Below are 18,513 nucleotides of genomic sequence, written 5' to 3'. Positions count from 1 at the left end.
AATAAATAGGTTCTGTTTGTTTTCTGTGAGCAATTCTCTTAAAAGCAAAGGTTAAAATGTACGTTTAATAGACCAAAATGATTTATGTAATGCATTGATGGCTGCTTGGAACACTATACTGTTTAAAAGTGTCACTAGTATAGTTGCAAAGCGAGAGGACTTTTGGTCCTTAGTTCATAAGCAAGACTCTCCAGATTAATGAATACAAAGCATGAGCAGCTACATGAGGAAACATTAGCTTTATAAGCTTTTTTAATAAAGTGAACAGGTTCAGGTTACAGCATAAAACTTCTGAAAACTCTGCCACCACTAAAGAAAACAGAAGGTAAAGACAGCACTTTGTAGAAACTGTACTGAAACTGAAAGAATGAACATTTCTGTATGAACAATGGCTATAATTACTATATATAATGTGAAAAGACTTACTCATAATCACTCAAATCAACCTCTTTTCCCGCTGAAGGAGGCAGTTATTTTTAACAAAACCTCTCATAAATCAACTGTACACTACCTGCCCAACACCAAACAGCATAAAGACAAATTTAGCAACAAGCTGGTGAACAAAGCTGAGCAATTAGCAGCTAAAGAGACAAATACTTTTCTCAGGAATTGGTGGAGACCAAAACAAAGCTGGAGAAGGAGGGAATCTTGGTCTAACATTCACGGGGCGCCCACGAACAGAATGAATGCTAATGTTGCCCGGTGTCTGCCAGGTGTGTAAATAGGCAGCTGTTCACAAAAACATTCACCATGCCAATATGTTTAGAGGGTAAAAACATGTCAGCGTTTTTGTTTTTCAACTTCTCTTGGTTGCTCCCACATATCTAAAAAATAAACTACTACTGCTTCTTTGTGTTTTAAGATTTGCTGCTACATAGCAGGCTGTGACTATGACGCTTTCATTAACTTTGCTGCTTGTAAAAAGTGCCAAACGTTATTAGCTTTTCATAGCCGCAAGCTGGGCAAATCATTGCCAAGGAAGCACATTGTCGACAGTTGCAGGAGCACAGGCGCCAACAGACAGATACTTTTCCAAAGACCACAAGTCAGTGACTGTGGGTCACAGGATATTAACGGGTCTGGACGGGTCCAGATTTGACTTGGACAAAATTGCACATAACAGGTTGGTTCTGGTGGTCAGCTTTATGGGTGCAGCCAGTCTCCAATCAAACTATCGGCAGTCAACTTGCACTGTGGCTGATATACACAACAAGTTTAGACAGTTAAATAACAATGACATATTTCTGGTTCTGCTGCGTCGATTTCTATTCTTTTTTTAAGCTTTCATGAGTCCAACAATGACGTAGAATAAATAAATCTGCAACTACGCATTTCAGAAGACTGAAAATATATAAAATGAAAGTTACAGTAGGAAAAACAGAATAAGTGGCTACTCTTACTTTGTGACTCTGTAGTTTTGCCTGTGACACATCGAACAAACAAGAGCAAAGATATGTCAAAGGCTATCGAAAAATGTAACACAACCATAATGATGTCACTGCTTAGCCTGCTCTCTGGTGTGGTCTTTGGTTGTCATAGAGATCTGCTGGTTTTCAGCACTGCGTGGCACATGGTTACCTATCTCCTGCAAGGAATATGTTTCTGTGAAAAGAACAAAGTGCAAAATGTGAAATGGAAAACTTGAGAGCTGACTTTTGAAGACATGCAGTCATATTAATATCGTTAAATAGTCTAGATAGTCTTTTTTTATATTTGAGAAACAGTTCAGATTTCCTCGGATTGATCAGTCTCATGAGCCTACACCCTGTTGACCGCTGTGATTCACACCTATGGATATTATTCAGTAGGGTCTCTCAAGTCGCCGCCTGAGGACCACACTCACTCTTGTGACCGCACTCACCCCCATTAGGAGGCCCACATCTCAACGCTCCCATCAGGAGGACATCAAGATGCGGAAAGCACGAGTGGGCCTGAAAGAGTGCTCATCCTCAAATGTAGGGACAGATGAGGTGGGTGCTTAATCAAGCCTCCTTTATTAGCGGGAATAAAACCACAACAGGCCTCTCAGAAATGTAAAAGTTCAACTTGACCCCACATCAATGAGTGCAATTAATCAGAAGAGTTCACATCACTGAGGCTGAGATTACAGAAAGCTGATTCTGGCCATTTCAGAAGGTGTTTAAAGAGATAGTTCAGATTATTTAATGTGGTTGACTTGATCCATAATCCGTGTATTACGTACAGTAGATGACAGCTGGTATGCCCCCAGTTGAGAGAAGCAAAGAGGACTACAAGCATAGAAGCCAGGCAATGTACTGCTGTGGACAGGGTCAGCAACAAAAGGTATTTTAGCCACTTAAAAAAACACCCACCTATAAAAAATTAGTATCAGTTTAAGTGTGAACTATATCTAGCATATTTTCACTGCTTAACTTTGCCAGCAGACAGACTTTTCTGATGGGAAGCTGTCATTATATAAGCCTAATACTGCTCTCTTCAAACCAAATTCAAACTGGCAAAAGACTTACTAAGATCGTGGCAGCGGTAGACCAGAAAGTCTTGTGCTCTGCAAGGTAAAATGCCTGATTTTGCCTATGGAGTCTGGTTGGTTTGGAGAGAGCGATATTTGGCTTCCATAACAAAGGTCGGAAAAGTCTGTCTGACAACAAGGTAAACCACTGAAAATATTCTAAATTTAGCAAGTTTTAAAGTGGCTAAAATATATTTTGTTGCTGACCTTGTCCACAGCAGTACCTTGCTTAGCTTCTGGATTGGTTCCTCTCTCTGCCTCTCTTAACCGCTGGCGTGCTGAATGGTATCTACTGTGGTTAACACACTGACTATTTATAAGCACCTCATACAACCCCACTTCAAATAATCCAAATTATCCCTGCCTGACACATGAGGCGCCGATTTATGCTGTCCATTTCCAACTTTGCCCGTTATAAAATCTAACAAGATAGAGTTTGGAAATGTCGGCCGATCACCTTTAATCTAAATTATGAGCTTCCCTTTGGTAATTATGTTCTTGCATGAAGCAGCCTGCCTTTAAAAATGCTTTTGACAGTGCTTATCAAGCTGATACCCCAAGTGAAATTTCTCTGCAAGGAGAAGCAATGAACTTGAATCACACTCATGAAACTGTTGCTTCAACTAATGAGTCAATTCATCAAGCGCACTAGTATCTTAGCAACTGCTTCAGCAATATAGTAACAGGACTTGACTTATGAATTTCTTGTTTCACATGATCTCACCTCAGCAAACGCCACAGGCACACAACAACAAAAAAAAGGTCCTCTGCTAAATTAGATGAAGCACTCAGTTTGAGCATAACCCCTTGGAGAACCGTGATTTAAGTTAATTTGTGTGGCTTGTGCTTGTTAGCGAGTAAGTTTGAGAAGTTGCTTTTCATGGACAGAAAATATATTGAGTCTTGTAATTTATCATTCAGCAGGGCAGTAAGTATATTCAATCAATTTCTCTGACATCATTCTTTCTTTCTTCTTTCTTTGTAATGTATTAAGTCATATTTAAACTGTATCATATTACAAAATGATCACAATACGCCTGCAAGCACTTTTCATTTTCAACTGTACAAAAAAATGATGATGGTGCTATGAGCAAGCAACCGATGTCACATTCTCCAGCCAAACTTTAAAGTGGTATAATTGTGAATCTTGAAATATAACCTCTCGACTAGACAGTTCTGCTGGATGTCTGCTCTAATTAGCTGGATTGCCTCTAATATGAAAAAGTGAACTGAAAATGAAAGATTTTTGAACCTGAGGGAGCTGGATGTGAAACACTCAAAGATTCAGACATAAAAAATGACTATGAAGATCTGCTGTTCAGAGAGATTTCTTTTGGTGTCTTCCATTGAACAGAAAATGCTTTACAGAGTAAATATGTTTTCAAACCTAGACCACAGATATGATTTATTTTGAGGAATATACTTGTAAGCTTTCTTGCACAAGAGTTACATTAGAAGATTAAAACTATGCTCATGTTTGTGCCTGAGGTGAAAATCATGTCGCTGATTCAAATCACTTCATTCAGTTCACTTCAAAGCTTCCTAGTCACTGACTATGTAGTTCATTCACTTTCCTGCTAAACTAAGCCTTTTCATCATGGTTCAGATGCACTGCAGTATATACGATTGTAAGTGAACGCATCACAGTTCAGATGGTCCAACACTACATTCAGGCAGATAAGTGGGAGATTTGTGAAATTTTAACAGGGAGGATGGACCCAGTTTTTTTTTTTTTTTTTTTTTTTTTTTTTGTGAACATACTTACCAAACTTGAGAACTCAAAAAGAGAGAGGACTTTGAAACCAAGGTGGGATGTTTCATAGTTTCATAGACTTTGTTTTCTACATTCTGGTTACTTTTAAAGAATAAAAATAACAAATTGTTTTGGCAAACAGTTGCCTACAGAGGACCTATAACTGACATTTATCCTTATCCTTATCATTTATTGCGTCTCACACTCACTGAGGAGGACAAGGCTCAAGCATATTAAGCAGAAATGTACACAGCGGGTGCAAGTAACTCTTTTCCACATCATAAGCATGCCAGGAGACAACATTTGGTGTAGATGTCGAAACAGTAGAATTGGGTTATAGTGCAAGAAACAGGTTTTAATAACATTAAAAAAAAAAGTGTGAAAATTTGTCAGAAATTGTGAGAAATATGGGAGAATTGTGATCCCAGGAGGAATCCCGGAGAAGGTGATTAAAAACGTCTCTCAGGAAAATGGGAGGTTTGGCAAATATTCAAGCAAACCAACCCATGAACAACTGTTTTATTCTAATTTAGAGAATATTACAGCTCCAAAACAAAATGTACAAACGGGAAACCAGAGAAAAAGTCAATTACAAATTCGTCTGCTACTTCAGCACCACGGACAGCACCATAGATTTATCACATGCTCATACAGCACAGGTAGGCTACCAATATTTCAGATTAATGATCTTACTGAGTTATGATTCTAACTTGCACAAACCTCATTAAAGGATCAGTGAGTCAGGCAGACTAGACTAAGTTCAACTAAACAACCCCTCTGCCCCTGCACTCTCTGTGTTACAATGGAAGTTAAGAGCCCGGCAGCCTTGCTTCCGTGGCTTTTGTGGTCTTTTAGTGTGCTTTTAACAAGGAATCAATTAACTCTGCATCACAGCGGAGCTGAAAATGTTGCTCTCAGCCACCTGTAAGTGATGCTCCACTGCTAAAAGTTCAGCAGTTGAAAATTCCTTGATAAAGCAGTGAGCTCTACTGAGCTTTTTTTCAGATAACTGCTAGCTGCCTGAAACTTCATTGTTTTGGTTCACTAAGTCACTCCACTCTCCTTAGCCTTGTTTCCAGAAACAACAAGCAGCTATTTTCTGCAAAGAAGCTCTAAAAAAACAACTGTAGCTGTTAACCAAAAGCTCTGACAAACCAACTGTACACCACCTGCCCAACACCAAACTGCAGAATGATAAATTTAGCAACACCCTGGTGAACATATGGGCCATTTAGCTGCTACAGAGCCACATATTTCACTCAGGAGTTGTGGGAGAGCAAAACAGAGCTAAAATGAGAGATAATATTGGTCTTACATCCATCAAGTGACCACAAACACAACTCTAAATGAATGATAATGTTGCTGGATGTATCAATAGGCAACTGCCTGCCTGACAGTTCAACATATCAGCCTCGTAAGGTTATAACAAGTCAGCTTTGCATTTAAAGGCTAGCTTGTTTTTGCTGCCCCTAGAAGGTCAGACATGTCAGTTAGACATATGTGGGAGGCGTCACTGGACTCTGCAGAGTTTCTTTTTTCACTGGTATGACTTCATCCCGCTCCTTAAACTTAAAGCCACGGAGGTCAAGTGGCTGTGTGTGTGGATGCATGCATGTATATATCACAACAGCTGTTTGCAGCACAGCAAATTCTTTTTTAATAAGAGTTCAACACTTGGAGTGCCTTGGTAGCCATCTGGTTATAGCAGTTCCAGGTGGTGACTGTGCACGTCATACCACTCTCTCTCACCACTTCCTGTCTGCCTCTTCACCTGTCACTGTCCAATAAGCACTCATGCTCGTTTGCATCACCAGGACTGTGTGTGACTCACAGTAACCAAACAACCTAATCCAGATCGGCAAAAGTGAGCCCCGCCTACTTTATACCAGTGAGGAGAGCAATGAGGAAAAAAGTGGGCCCCAAAATTTAAAGAGAAAATAGGTTTTTAGTGCTTTTAATTCACAGAAATAAAAGTGGTATCAATCTTTTTATTTCACTGAAAATAAATTAAATGAATAATGAATAAATGTATTTTTTCCATAAATATTAAACCCTTCCTTTAACAAATCCTCAGAAGCCAGTCTTTCTTCCCATGTATCGGCAAATGCTGGTCACATTTATTCATACCTTCAGATGTAATTTTGGAGCCACATCATCATCAATCTTCCATTCTTTCTCCTCTCACCTGAATAACCCTGCATCTCCACATCAACTGTCGATCCAAACAATGCAGCGAGCGTTTACGACTGCTTCTCCTCTGCAGTGATTAATGCAGACAGCACACCCCAACACCATTAATAGGGCAATCTTATAATGCAGTGAGGCTTTGAGAAAGGCAGATAACAGCCTCATAATTGGACTAATTACCTCTAGATGTGTTGCTTCTTTGGGCTAAATGGCAGTGAAATGCCACTAAGACAGGAGCTGGTCTATCTTACAGCTACTGTAAACAGGATTTGGCGAAAAGGGCAATGACTGCGCTCAATAGATGCAGTGTCTCCTTTTTAATCTCGGCTCTTTTAAGTTGAGGTTTTGTGGACGTTCTTGCAGTGTAATCAGTGGGACTCAAAGTTAGACTCAGCTAATTAGTTAACAGCCAATGAGGACCGCCCAGGGGTGCTCAGGAAGATGGGTGTCGGGGTTCAGTCAATGCTTCTTCTGGTCGTTTTCCTTCCCTGTTGCATCTGCTCTTTTCTTCTCGACATGACTACGTTTCTTCTTCACCTCCTGTCGTCATCGCCTCCATCTCACCCTAATTCTCTCTCATGTTATTCTGCACGTCCCTTCTTCCCCCACATGCCTCCTTCACTTTCCTTTCCTACCCTCCCTCGCATATTCTGCGCCTCTTCTGCCTTTCTTCATCTCTTTTCCTTGCTGATGGCATTTGAAGCCAATTAGGTGTTTTTATGTGCATGTGAAGCTGTCTTAAGGCAGGGCACTGGGATGTTCCTTTAAGCCATCAAAGATTACAGAGGAAAGGCACCGAGGAGACCTGTCATACTAAACAAAGATCAACACTATTAGCCTGATCAACAGAACAATTTAGATTGAAGAAAGTCTCTGTGTAAAAATGTTTGCATGCAAGTGTGTGTGTCTCTACATGTGCGTGTGTGGAGTTGTCTAGAGGTGCGGGCTGGATAATGTGTGTATATTGCGGCACAAAGGACCGACCGGCTGCCTCCGAATTGTATGACTCATCCTCATTGCAACTCGTGGACTGCAATCCCAAGAGCCTGTAGTGAAAAATTCTATTAACTTGCATTAGTTTCCTTCCTCCGCCATTACACCACAGAGCAACATACATCCACTTATTATGCTCTCTATTTCTCCAGTTATGTGATGTACAAACTGCCAGGATTGTAACGTATATGAAGGTCCATGTCTGCCAATTTTACCATAATTCCTCATGACTCATAAACTGGAAGATACATATTTTCTTTGAAAAAAAAAAAAAACATGTGGCATAAATCTGTAAATCCTTTTCTGTGCTCTCTCATTCATGCTGGTGTAATATATCTGTACTATTGCAGCAACCTACAGATTTTTAAGAGCAATATATAACTCTTTAAAAAGACTCAAGGCGTAGGAACATCCTCCGCTTCTTGCTTAGCGGTGGATAAGTGCTAAACGCTCTCATGGTGCTGTGTAACCCTTCAAAAAGGACATCTCCTACATTCTTTGACATTAAGGTTCTTCCAGAAGGGCTTGAGGTTCTCCCCAGACCTATTTGCTTCTGTAGGACCCTTTTATGAAGAAAAGGTTCTGGACTTGCCAGACTAAGGGTTCCAGTAAGAACCATTTTCATTCAAAGAACAGTTTTTGGAAGAAAGAGTTCCTCAAGGATTGTTGCATTCCTTGAAGAACTCTTTCAGCAAGGGCCTGTTAAGGGTTCTTTGTACTGTAATATAAAGGGGTTCTCAGTAGAACCCTGTGGTTGGGATCTAAATAAAACCATAGGAATATAAAGTGGTTCTTGCTAGAACCCTCTGTTTGAGTTCTAGACAAAAAACCTTGAATTATAAAAAGGTTCTCCACAGAACCTCTTGGGTGGGTTCTAGATAAAACTCCCTGGAATATAAAACAATTCTTGGTAGAACCCCTGCTTCGATTCTTGTTAAGACCTTTAGAAGGTGGAAACGTTCTGCATGGAACATTATGCCATAGGAGGGTTCTCTGTAGAATCTCTCATAGGGGGTTGTGCATGAAACCTTTCACAGATAGTTCCCCTTTATTTAGTTAACCCTTTATTTTGGGTTCTAGGTAGAACAGGTTCCAAATGCACGTTAAACAACGCCTTATGGTTCTAGGTAGCACCTTTATTTCTAAGAGCGTACTTCTGCATACGGGCTGACACACAGGTGCTCGCACGATCCCACCAACGCGCGCACACAGATGTGCAAATGTGGCGATGTTTCGAAGCCATGACATATCTCCCTCTCCAAGCTCCATCTGAGTAAGAATATGAAAAAAAGCTTTATTTCTCTGGGCTGAAAGTGCCTCTCACCGCTCTGTGTGGGGGTTGTGGTGTTGCTGTGGTGCATTCACACATCTACAGCCAGTCCCCCCTGTTAGAGAGCCCATTAGTGGCTCTGTGTGGCCAGACCCTGCCTCTGGAGAGCCAGGGAGAGAGAGGATAGATGTAGGGGAGTATGCATCAGCTGAAGAAGAGAGGCAGATGATAAACAAAAAGCAGGAAGACATGAAAATGGGAGGAAAAAGAAGTAGACCGTGAAGAAATTAAACAAACACAGACAAAGAAAACAACATGCCAGGATTTAACGGCAAATTCTAAAAAGTAGCAGATTTTTTGGTAGCTTTTTTTTGTCCATAAAAGATGAAATCCTTGATGTAACACCAATCTGTTTGACTTTTATTTAACACATAAGCTTTTCCCACAGTTTTCAACCACATCTCTTGGTCTTTACTAGCAGATGGAGTTTGCTTAGTGTGAGCCATGTATGAAACTTGGCTCATGTGGTAACAGGTGGTCGTGAAATGGATGGATATCAAACTCCAATCGGTGCTCAAAGCAACAGGTGAGACCAATTTAATTCAAAGTTTGCAGTGGGCTCAGCGAGCTGGGCTGCATGTCCTGTTGCCCTTTGAGTAAACTTGCTCTTCAAGGTTTAACCTAGAAGCGTGCACTCAGTAGAGATCTCCATCAGGCAACAGATGGTGAGGAACCTACTGCAATGCCACCACTGCCACTGAGACGCATAAATATTGTAATGGTATTGTAACCAAGTGTCTTGGCTCACCTATATGTATAAATTTAATAAGAAAGCAATAAACAAAACAATAAGTTCTTAAAAAGAGTGGATGATGAAGACCCTTAGTGGTTCCACTGCTAAAAATATCAGGGACCACCAGAAAAATCCTAGTGAGACCACAGTCTTCAAGACACAATGAGTATTTAACACCACTGATTGTTTATCCATTGTTACACCCAAAAGATAAGAACTCTCTGGTGAAGAAAACTAGAGTCATTCATGGCATCTCACGCCACAGCTGTAGGGAAAACTACATGGCAAAGGCACTGGAGAGAGACTGAATGAACACAGGAAACAGACAAAATAAGCTGTCTGTGAAGACCAGACCACAATCAAAACCAATCAGAGCATCAACTTGGAAGGGGTCAAAGGTCAACAAGCATGAGTCACAACCAAACCTTTGACCAGAGACGGGCGTCACCATGTTCTATGTTTGAGTCAAGTGATGACAGTGAAGGTATCTCCAGCTAATGAGGATGATGAGATGCAGTTGAAAGCTCAAAAAAAAAATCTGATTCTGAGTTAGGATTTTGAGGGCTTAATGCTAATTCAAGAAGAAGACAGTGATTAGTTGGACAAATCTATTCTGTTCATCCTGTTTAGAAGGCTGTGATATAGTTGTTGTAGTCAGGCTTGTTATAACCACTTTATGCCCCATAATGGGGCGGGTCTGGAACTCTTTCGATGGGGCATTAGGTAAAAAAAAAAGTCAAGACTATGCTTGCATGATCAATACAAGTATGAACTAAATGTAATGATAAATACAATATGTGGATCTGTACAATTTCTGATACACTTAACACATTTTTGGCCTTTGTGTTTTGACTAAATTAAGGTAATCCCTCACTTTAGAGACTCTGAGTCTCACTCAGTTTTCTCAGATAATGTTAGACTGAAATTGTACTATTTCACATCATTCCAATTTTAACAAGACAATCTACGTAAGGTGCAAAGGGGAAAAATCAAAGTTGGAGCAGAACTGGAAGAGCTGGTCCCCAGAGATGCCTGAAGCCTGACTGGTCTGAACGAAGCTGGACATGAGGCATGGGCGGCTGGGACCGCCTGACGGACTTCATCAGGGGACGCCTGCCTGCCTGCCTGCCTGCCTGCCCATATGTCTGTCTGTCTGTCTGATTTTCTGGACAACATCCGCCTCCGTCCCCAATCAAGCCGATGAGACAGAAAGATGGGAAGGAAGCTGGAGGAGCACAGAGGAAGGCAGCAGTCTGACAAACGAGCACAGGGACCAGCGGAGAGGTGTGAATATTTCGAGAGGACGGCTGAGCACCTGCAGAATCACAAAGAGGCTGCTTTTAAGGCTGGGCTGGAGAAAACCTGTTTGTCTGAATGTCTCAATATCTTATTTATTACATCAAAAATCAACACCTGCTTCCAAGAACAGACAATGTAAGCCTCCTCTAATAAATCACTCTTCTAATAAAGCAGTTTTGTTCAGGGCACATTGAAGAAAAACTACTCATCAAGTTAATTTGCTTAATTATTTAGTAGAGCCTTCAGTCTGAAAGGACATCTGTTACAGAACTCTGTGTGTGTGTGTGTGTGTGTGTGTGTGTGTGTGTGTGTGTGTGTGTGTGTGTGTGTGTGTGTGTGTGTGTATGTGTGTGTGTGTATTTGAGTGGGAGTAGAGGAGAAACAGATACGTTATCAAACGGGTTTACAAAAGGTTGCTGCTGAACCCAGCAACCCAGTTTTAGTGATGATCTACTGCCCCCTTCTGGATCATTTGTATCATTGCAAAAGCTTTGACCTCAAGCACTGAAAACAAAGTACGGTCTGTGACGCCACCTGGTGTGCAACCATGAAACAAAAGAAACGCACTCACACCAAAACATGCCTCAAGTCCCCACTCTGTAAAATATAAAGTACAACAAAGACTAGTTGACTAACTCTGAATTAATTACTAGAAACATAACGCCACAAATCTACAGTCCAAAAATCACACAAGAAATTAGTGGAATCAACTAATCTTTTCTCATTAGCTTAGCATACAAATACATTTATTTATTCAAGTTAATTAAACTTATTATTTATTTTTTACTTTTGACTTCAGAACCTATAAACATGAGTTCTTCTAACTTGAAGTCTTTTGACTTCAGATGATGAGTCGAATACTGTACTGTACTTAGATCAATCAACTCATTAATTAAGTTTGTAAAGAAAAAATGATCAGCATATTTCCAGACTTTCCAGCAGGCATTATTTAAGAATTAAAACTCTTCTGAGGTCCTTCTTTTTTATACTCTGAAGAAAACAGATATGATGGAAACTTTCTGTGTGTCTTTAATACACTTGAAGATAAGTCATGGTTGTTTGTTTCACAATAATGAAAACTCTGTGAACCATGACGAAGGCTAGTATTGTATTAGTTCATTAAAAGTTAATAAAATCTAATAAATTTTACATGTTATAAATCACTGACTGAACAGTTGTTTGTTTAACTTAATATCTTAAGCTTACTGAACATATTTTGTCAAGTGTAACTGAATTAATTATGCTCATTTGACCATGAAGGTTTCTTTGTTTTAAATCATTAGACACACACACACACACACACACACGACATCTAACATCATCAAAATAAGTATCCTTGTTAAATTATTTGTAGAAATATCACCATAATGAAACATATGTAGCAGCTGTTACTTAGGAGAGAGCACAGATCACAGGGCTGGTGGTTTGTACCCCAGCTCCTCTGGTCCACATGTCAAAGTGGCCTTGAGCCTGACACTGAACTCCGAACTGCCCCCGATGGGCAGGTTATTGTCTTACACGGTAACTTGCTGCCACTGGTGTGTGAGTGTGTGTGTGAATGTGATTGCATGATAAAAGTGCTGTACATATGCAGCCATTAACCATTTACTTTACCCTTTACAATATGCTCCCATTGTAGACAGCATTTACAGATATATAAACCTCTGTAGCTACATAAATGCTCAATAAAATAAAATGATTTCTTCACTGCAGCTCAACATGTTGTACATGAACATCACACAGTATATCAACAAAGGCAAATATTTAGATAGTTGCTTTTAGTTGCCAAATGTGGCAAATGGAAGCTTTTATTGGCTTTATAATGTTACATTAAGGCCAGAAACCATTAAAACTACAGATCATTGTGTTTCAATAAGAGGTGATCAGGCAAAGGCTGCAGAGATTCCAGCCATCAGAGCAGATAAAGTGGAAGATAAAGCGGCACAACATGGGATTTCTTTCATTTTTCCTTTACAGATGTTTGAAAGTTGAATTGATTTGCGCACTGCTAACAGACTAAGTGTGGTGAATTTTTAACTTCTGCAACAGTAACCTGTTCCTCTTGTCTTGCAGTATATACATATTTTGACAGATACTCTATGCTCTGCCCAGAGAGAGGTTAAAATGTTTGACATTTGGGAAATTTGCTTTCTTTAGCGAGTTAGATGAGAAGATCAATAAAAAAATGCCTGTGTGCCATGTACGGAGAACCAGGAGATGATTAGCTTTGCATAAAAATTACTAAAGTAATGGTAAAAATATGCATATTTGCAATTAATCTAAAACAATATTTCAAACTAGTCACTATGTTAATTTGGTTTGTCATTTTTTAATTAGGTGTCTGTGGATGAAACCACATGCATCACTGCAGGATAATAGAATAAATATGTAGGCCTACATTTTCTGACCTAATATTGATTGGCAAGGCAACTGTTTTGTCTTCAAAGCATCAAGTTGATTTAATATTGGCATATAATTCATTACTGAAATAATTTTCGTATGTTTTCTCTTCCTCATACTGTAATTTTCATCTGTCTTTAACTTTCATTAACAATTTGGAGCCCACCAACACATCCCCTTTAACTGGGGGATAATGAAAAACCAGATAGCATTACAAATATCTTTCAATGAAGGGAATAATCATGTTGGATTAAATCAGTGACTGATTAAGTAAGATGCAACCTTTATTAGCTACGCTGAGGTAACCATGGAGCAGTCTTTTTTCCAAATAATAATGAGCAACTTTGAATAGAAGAAAATATTCCGATCTGGGTGCATCCCTACTGTCAGAGACTAGTCAAGCCAAGTCTGTTCACACCAACACAGTTCTGAGAAGAGGTCTACTTAGGCATCATAAGTGAAAACACCTGGGTAGGTGGACCAAGTGAAGACAATGGTCTTTTAATACTGATACAACACAAATAATATGCTAATATATAATAATAAAAATCTAAAGAGGAAACTGTGTGGTTTTAAAATGATGTCAAAAGTGAAAAAAAAGACCATCACACATACTTTTTGCCATTTTGAAATGAAACAGTGTAAACACAAGTGATGCCAGTGACACAAATTAAGGTCCTGTCCATTCAGGTCAAACAGAGTCAGGGTGCTGCTGTTGTGCATGTTGGCTCACTGGAAAGGCTCTGCTACACTAAATGGAACAAGACTTTAATTAGTAATTTTTTTGGTAACTCCTGCTTTCACCCTGCTATTTAATATCAATAAAGATCTGTTGTGTCTCACTGACTATCTAACATTAACTCCTGCCATGCAATAACCCCTGCGTTCCAGCCATTCCTGATCAGCTACCCTCCACTTGCCCACCTTACACACTTGTTCCCACTTCCTCATCAGCCTTGCAATATACAGTATATACCAGTTCATTCTCACGTATCTGGTCTTGGTATTTATCGTTCTAGCTGTTTTTTGTTTGTTTTTTTGCCTGTCTGATCCCCGCCTGGTATAAGTTTGCCTTCTATTCACTGATCATTTCCTGTTTTCTGACAGTGAGTGAAGCTGAACATTTAACTTAATGCTGGTCTAGTCTGTGTTTTTGGATCCAAACCTGGTTTTACTAAATCGTTCCAAAGACAGAAAGTGGGCTAAATTGATATACTGAGATGGCTGACTTGTTTTTCTGCTTCACATTAGTCACTGCAGATTTTTTTTTTTTTTTTTTTTTTTACAAGATTACTGTTACACATGACTGCATGACAATGACATTTGATATAACACCAAACAAATCTTCTGAATTTCTCTCTATGATTGCAGTAATGATGATTCATAGTAACATCATAGTGATTTATCCACTTTATGAAAGCTGTTGTTCTAAACAGGTGGCGTCTTATTTCAGAATAAACGAATTGTCTGGCACACGCGTAGTGATTCACTTCAGTTTACAGTCTGTGAAGAATAAAGAGGAGAACTGAACCACGGTGGCTGAACATGTGAAGAAAACAGTGCCACCTACAGAAACTCAAACAGTACTGGGCACACTGTGTGTTCAGCTCTCTCTGCCAGTGGATCAAAGACTGAGGTGAATGTATACTGTCAGTCATGACAGTCATAAACAAGATTGCATTTCTGTTACATCCTTACATACTCTGTACATGAAGACAAATACAGACATCTACACACAAATGTGATCACTTATGTACGTATTAGGTAAGTATGTGGACGTATAAATCATATTAGCATAGCTTCCTTATTTAATATCTGCATCACTTGCTGCTATATTTGCTATCAAATCACCTAGCAGGCCGATTTCACGTAGGATTTAAAATGATTAAAACTTATTTATCATCTTGATCAATATCATTCTTTATAATTACATTTCATTTGTTTCATTCCTGTTAGGGCTTAGCCTTCACTATACACTGTGTCTTACCAACTAATGCACATACGCAAATAATCAAATGCATGCATCTCATCATGTCTTACTCAACACCCTCACAACAATCCTCCTCTTCTGAATTCGTTAAAAGTCACATAATACATCTTCCACGTCACAGAGAATCACAAGCAGGATAATGAGGTAATTGTTGGTTGTTACTGAATGCAACAGGATGTAAACAAGAATCTTTTCCTTGCTTGTTCACTGTGCGTCTTTGTGTGTTTTGACTCAATAACTGCAAATTGTAAATAGTTTTCATGACTGTACACCAGTTCCTAAACCACACTGTAGGTTTTCAGAGTGATTTCCACATTTCTAGGCAGAAGTTTTTTGAAGGTAACTTCCATCAGTTTGTATAACAATCAAATTTAACTTAAAGGGACAGTTCACCCAAAATCAAAATATTTTACATACAGTTACATACATATCTTTTTCTCTTACTTCTAGTGCTGTTTATCCATCTACATTGTTTTGGTGTGAATCGTAGAGTTCAGGTGACATTGCCTTCTCTCCAATATAACTAGATGGCACAAAAAAAGTCAACAGCAACGTCTTCTTGAAGAAATCCTAAACCGGTTACTCAAGATAACGGATTCCAAGATAATCCACAGACCATACTGTAAGTGGTTTCATGAACTATTTTCTTTTTACCAAACTACACCTACCAAATGTATCACAGTGCAGAGGGAAGAGTGCATCTTCTTGAACAAAAGGCTTATGTGACGGTGTGGAATTTAAAAATTAACGGCGTCCTCCTCGGCTGAGCTGTTACTCCCGTGAGTTAGATGCAGACTTTCTTATATGCTGTGATTCACTTTGCAGTACGGTAGAAAGAAAATAGTTCCTACAAGAGCCTGCTCACAACAAGGTCTGTGGATTATCTTGAGTCGTGATTTCTGGGTAGAGACATTACTGTTGATTTTTTTCAAATGTGTTTTTTGGCGCTTTGAGCACCACAAGCCGAGTGCCATCTCCAGTTTATTGGAGAGATGGCAGACATCTCTGAAGCCGATATCTCCAAACTCTGCAACTCACACCAAAATTATCAAGATGAATAAAACAGCACAACATGCCAGGGAAAAAAAAATATGTATTTTTGATATTGTGGTTGCAACTTAGCTGCCAAAAGTAAAGAATTCATTAGTTATGTTGTTAGGAAATAAGACCCACAGAACAAGCAACAAGTGAACTCACCTGTTGTGAAATTTAGTTGTTTATAATATTAAATAAGTTGTTATTTATTGAAGATGCTGACAACTTTCAAGGGAAATTGGCCAGTTTTCATGTAGATGTCCTGTCAGTCCAGTCTGGTCTCCACCTCTGGGTAGCCAGCGAGCATGACAGATGAGTATTTTTGTCACCTAATGCTATGTTTTGGCCAACAAAGTTAACAGCTATAGATCAGGGTGGTGATAACACAGCAACACGGACATCACAGTCGCCGAGTCACAGCTCGCCTGCAATGCATCCTGGTAACCAAAACACAGTTTATATACCTTGCACTGAGGATGTTATTGCTTAAATTGACCACATTTGCCATCAACACTGATTGGACATCCACATGACAGTGCAGAATTTCCCCTTCAGTTGCATCTTTGGTTGGAGTTCAGCTGAGATCTTTCTTGCAAGTCATCCCCCCTCTGTCCCCTCATTTCCTGTCAGCTCGCTATTGTATACTGTCTAAGAAAAGCATAAAATGTCCTTAAAATGAATGAATAAATTAATAAATAAATAAGTTGCTCTTCAGCAGCTGGCTCAAGTCTCAAATGTCAAGGTGTCCTTGAATGCAGCAGCAGATTCCACAACAGTCCTGCTTCAAACTGTATTACTCTACAACAGTAATGAAAAAAAGAGTTCATAACTTGTTTTAATGACAGATAAAGCTAAGTGTTCCCTACAGTGTATTATCTACCCCAATCAAGAGAAAAAGATTTTAACATCAATGGCAGCCTATTGTGTTTTAATATTATGATTTATTGCAATTTGTTTGCTTTTGTGACATAAGATCATGTAAAAAATTGAATCAAACACTTTTAAAGACTGTATATGTATATCTGATATTTAAAAAATGATGCTCATCATGTCATGTCAGTTTTATTTCAGTAGCATCTTTACTATACTACCATTACACAAGTGGTAAATAAAACACTTTTTGAACTAAATTGCTACATTTAGGTGTACATGCTAAGCACCACTTATTTATATAAATAAAAAATTAATTAAATGATCATGAATTAAAGAATCACCAGACTCACTTTACTGAATCGATTTTTACTCAGACCCCAACTAGCTTGACTTTTTTTTCTTTTTGCTGGCATTCATTTTGTACAAAAGCTAATAATATATATAGATTAATACCCGCAACAAACAAAGTTTTAATTTGTTTCTGTCAAATATGTGATCACAGTACAGTAAACTTCATTTACTGTCAATTATAGCGACAACTCTAAAGGACACTAGTATTTTCCTTTAAGGACATTTGTGTGTTTGTGTGTGAGCTCATGTCAGTGTGTTTTACGTGGACTCTTACCGAGCTGGTGGGCCTTTCTGAGGCAGGAGAGGGAGGCGTTGAGTCGGGCGCACTCCTCTTCATTGGCACCAAACTTCTGCAGCAGCTCACACACCTGCTCCTCGCTCATCTCCAGCAGGCCCTCCAGGGTCACCTCACCTGGACTCATCTCCTACAGAACACACATATACATAAAAACCATGACACAAACACAATAACACACACACACACACACACACACACACACACACACACACACACACACACACACACACACACACAGCTAAGATCCCATATTAATACACAGAGACTTGATTTACAGTTAAAGGAGCACTGAAAAGCAGCTTCCAATTACAATAGAAAGTTTTAAAAAAGTTTAAAAGTTTTTAACCTTTTTTCTAGGATTATGGTTTACAGGGGCAAATTAGCACCGAATCATCCATTAGAATATGTGATATTAACCATGTGAAAAAAACTGAGTGGCATTTGTAATTCAAGAGAAAAGTTGCAGGGTTTTCTTGAGGCAAGCATCTAGTGGCCATTATAAGAAGTGCAGCGTAAAACACTTCTGCAGTGGCTTGAACTGGGAGGGAAGCTGCTGCTCGATAAGAGAGAAAAGACTAAAGCCTGATCCCAAAGTCCCCCTGAGGCTGAAGCCCTGAACTCTGACTTACCTAGTAACTGTTTGAGTGCCAGAACCCGCAAGAGCTCAAAATGGCATAAAGAGGAATGGGGAAGCAACACATGAATTTATCTTAACCACACCAAAATATGTTACATATAACTGTGGGTTTGGGTCTTTTGCACAATATGATTTTTTTCTGC

The 18,513-nt window shown here is 39.2% G+C and overlaps 1 protein-coding gene across 1 annotated transcript in view; it reads right to left on the bottom strand.

Moving 5' to 3' along the window:
- ksr2 (kinase suppressor of ras 2) overlaps positions 1 to 18,513 on the bottom strand; it is a 121,468-nt gene that overhangs the window by 84,374 nt on the left and 18,581 nt on the right. The window contains exon 3 of the mRNA XM_084728368.1: positions 17,710 to 17,860. Within this exon, the coding sequence (XP_084584494.1) occupies positions 17,710 to 17,860 (151 nt within the window). The remainder of the gene's footprint in view (positions 1 to 17,709; positions 17,861 to 18,513) is intronic.

This window comes from Lutjanus erythropterus, chromosome 10 (genome assembly GCF_056507025.1).
Source record: "Lutjanus erythropterus isolate fLutEry1 chromosome 10, fLutEry1.hap2, whole genome shotgun sequence".
NCBI lineage: Eukaryota > Metazoa > Chordata > Actinopteri > Lutjaniformes > Lutjanidae > Lutjanus > Lutjanus erythropterus.
Note: the sequence above shows the minus strand (reverse complement) of the source record. Positions and strands in the feature narration are given on the sequence as shown.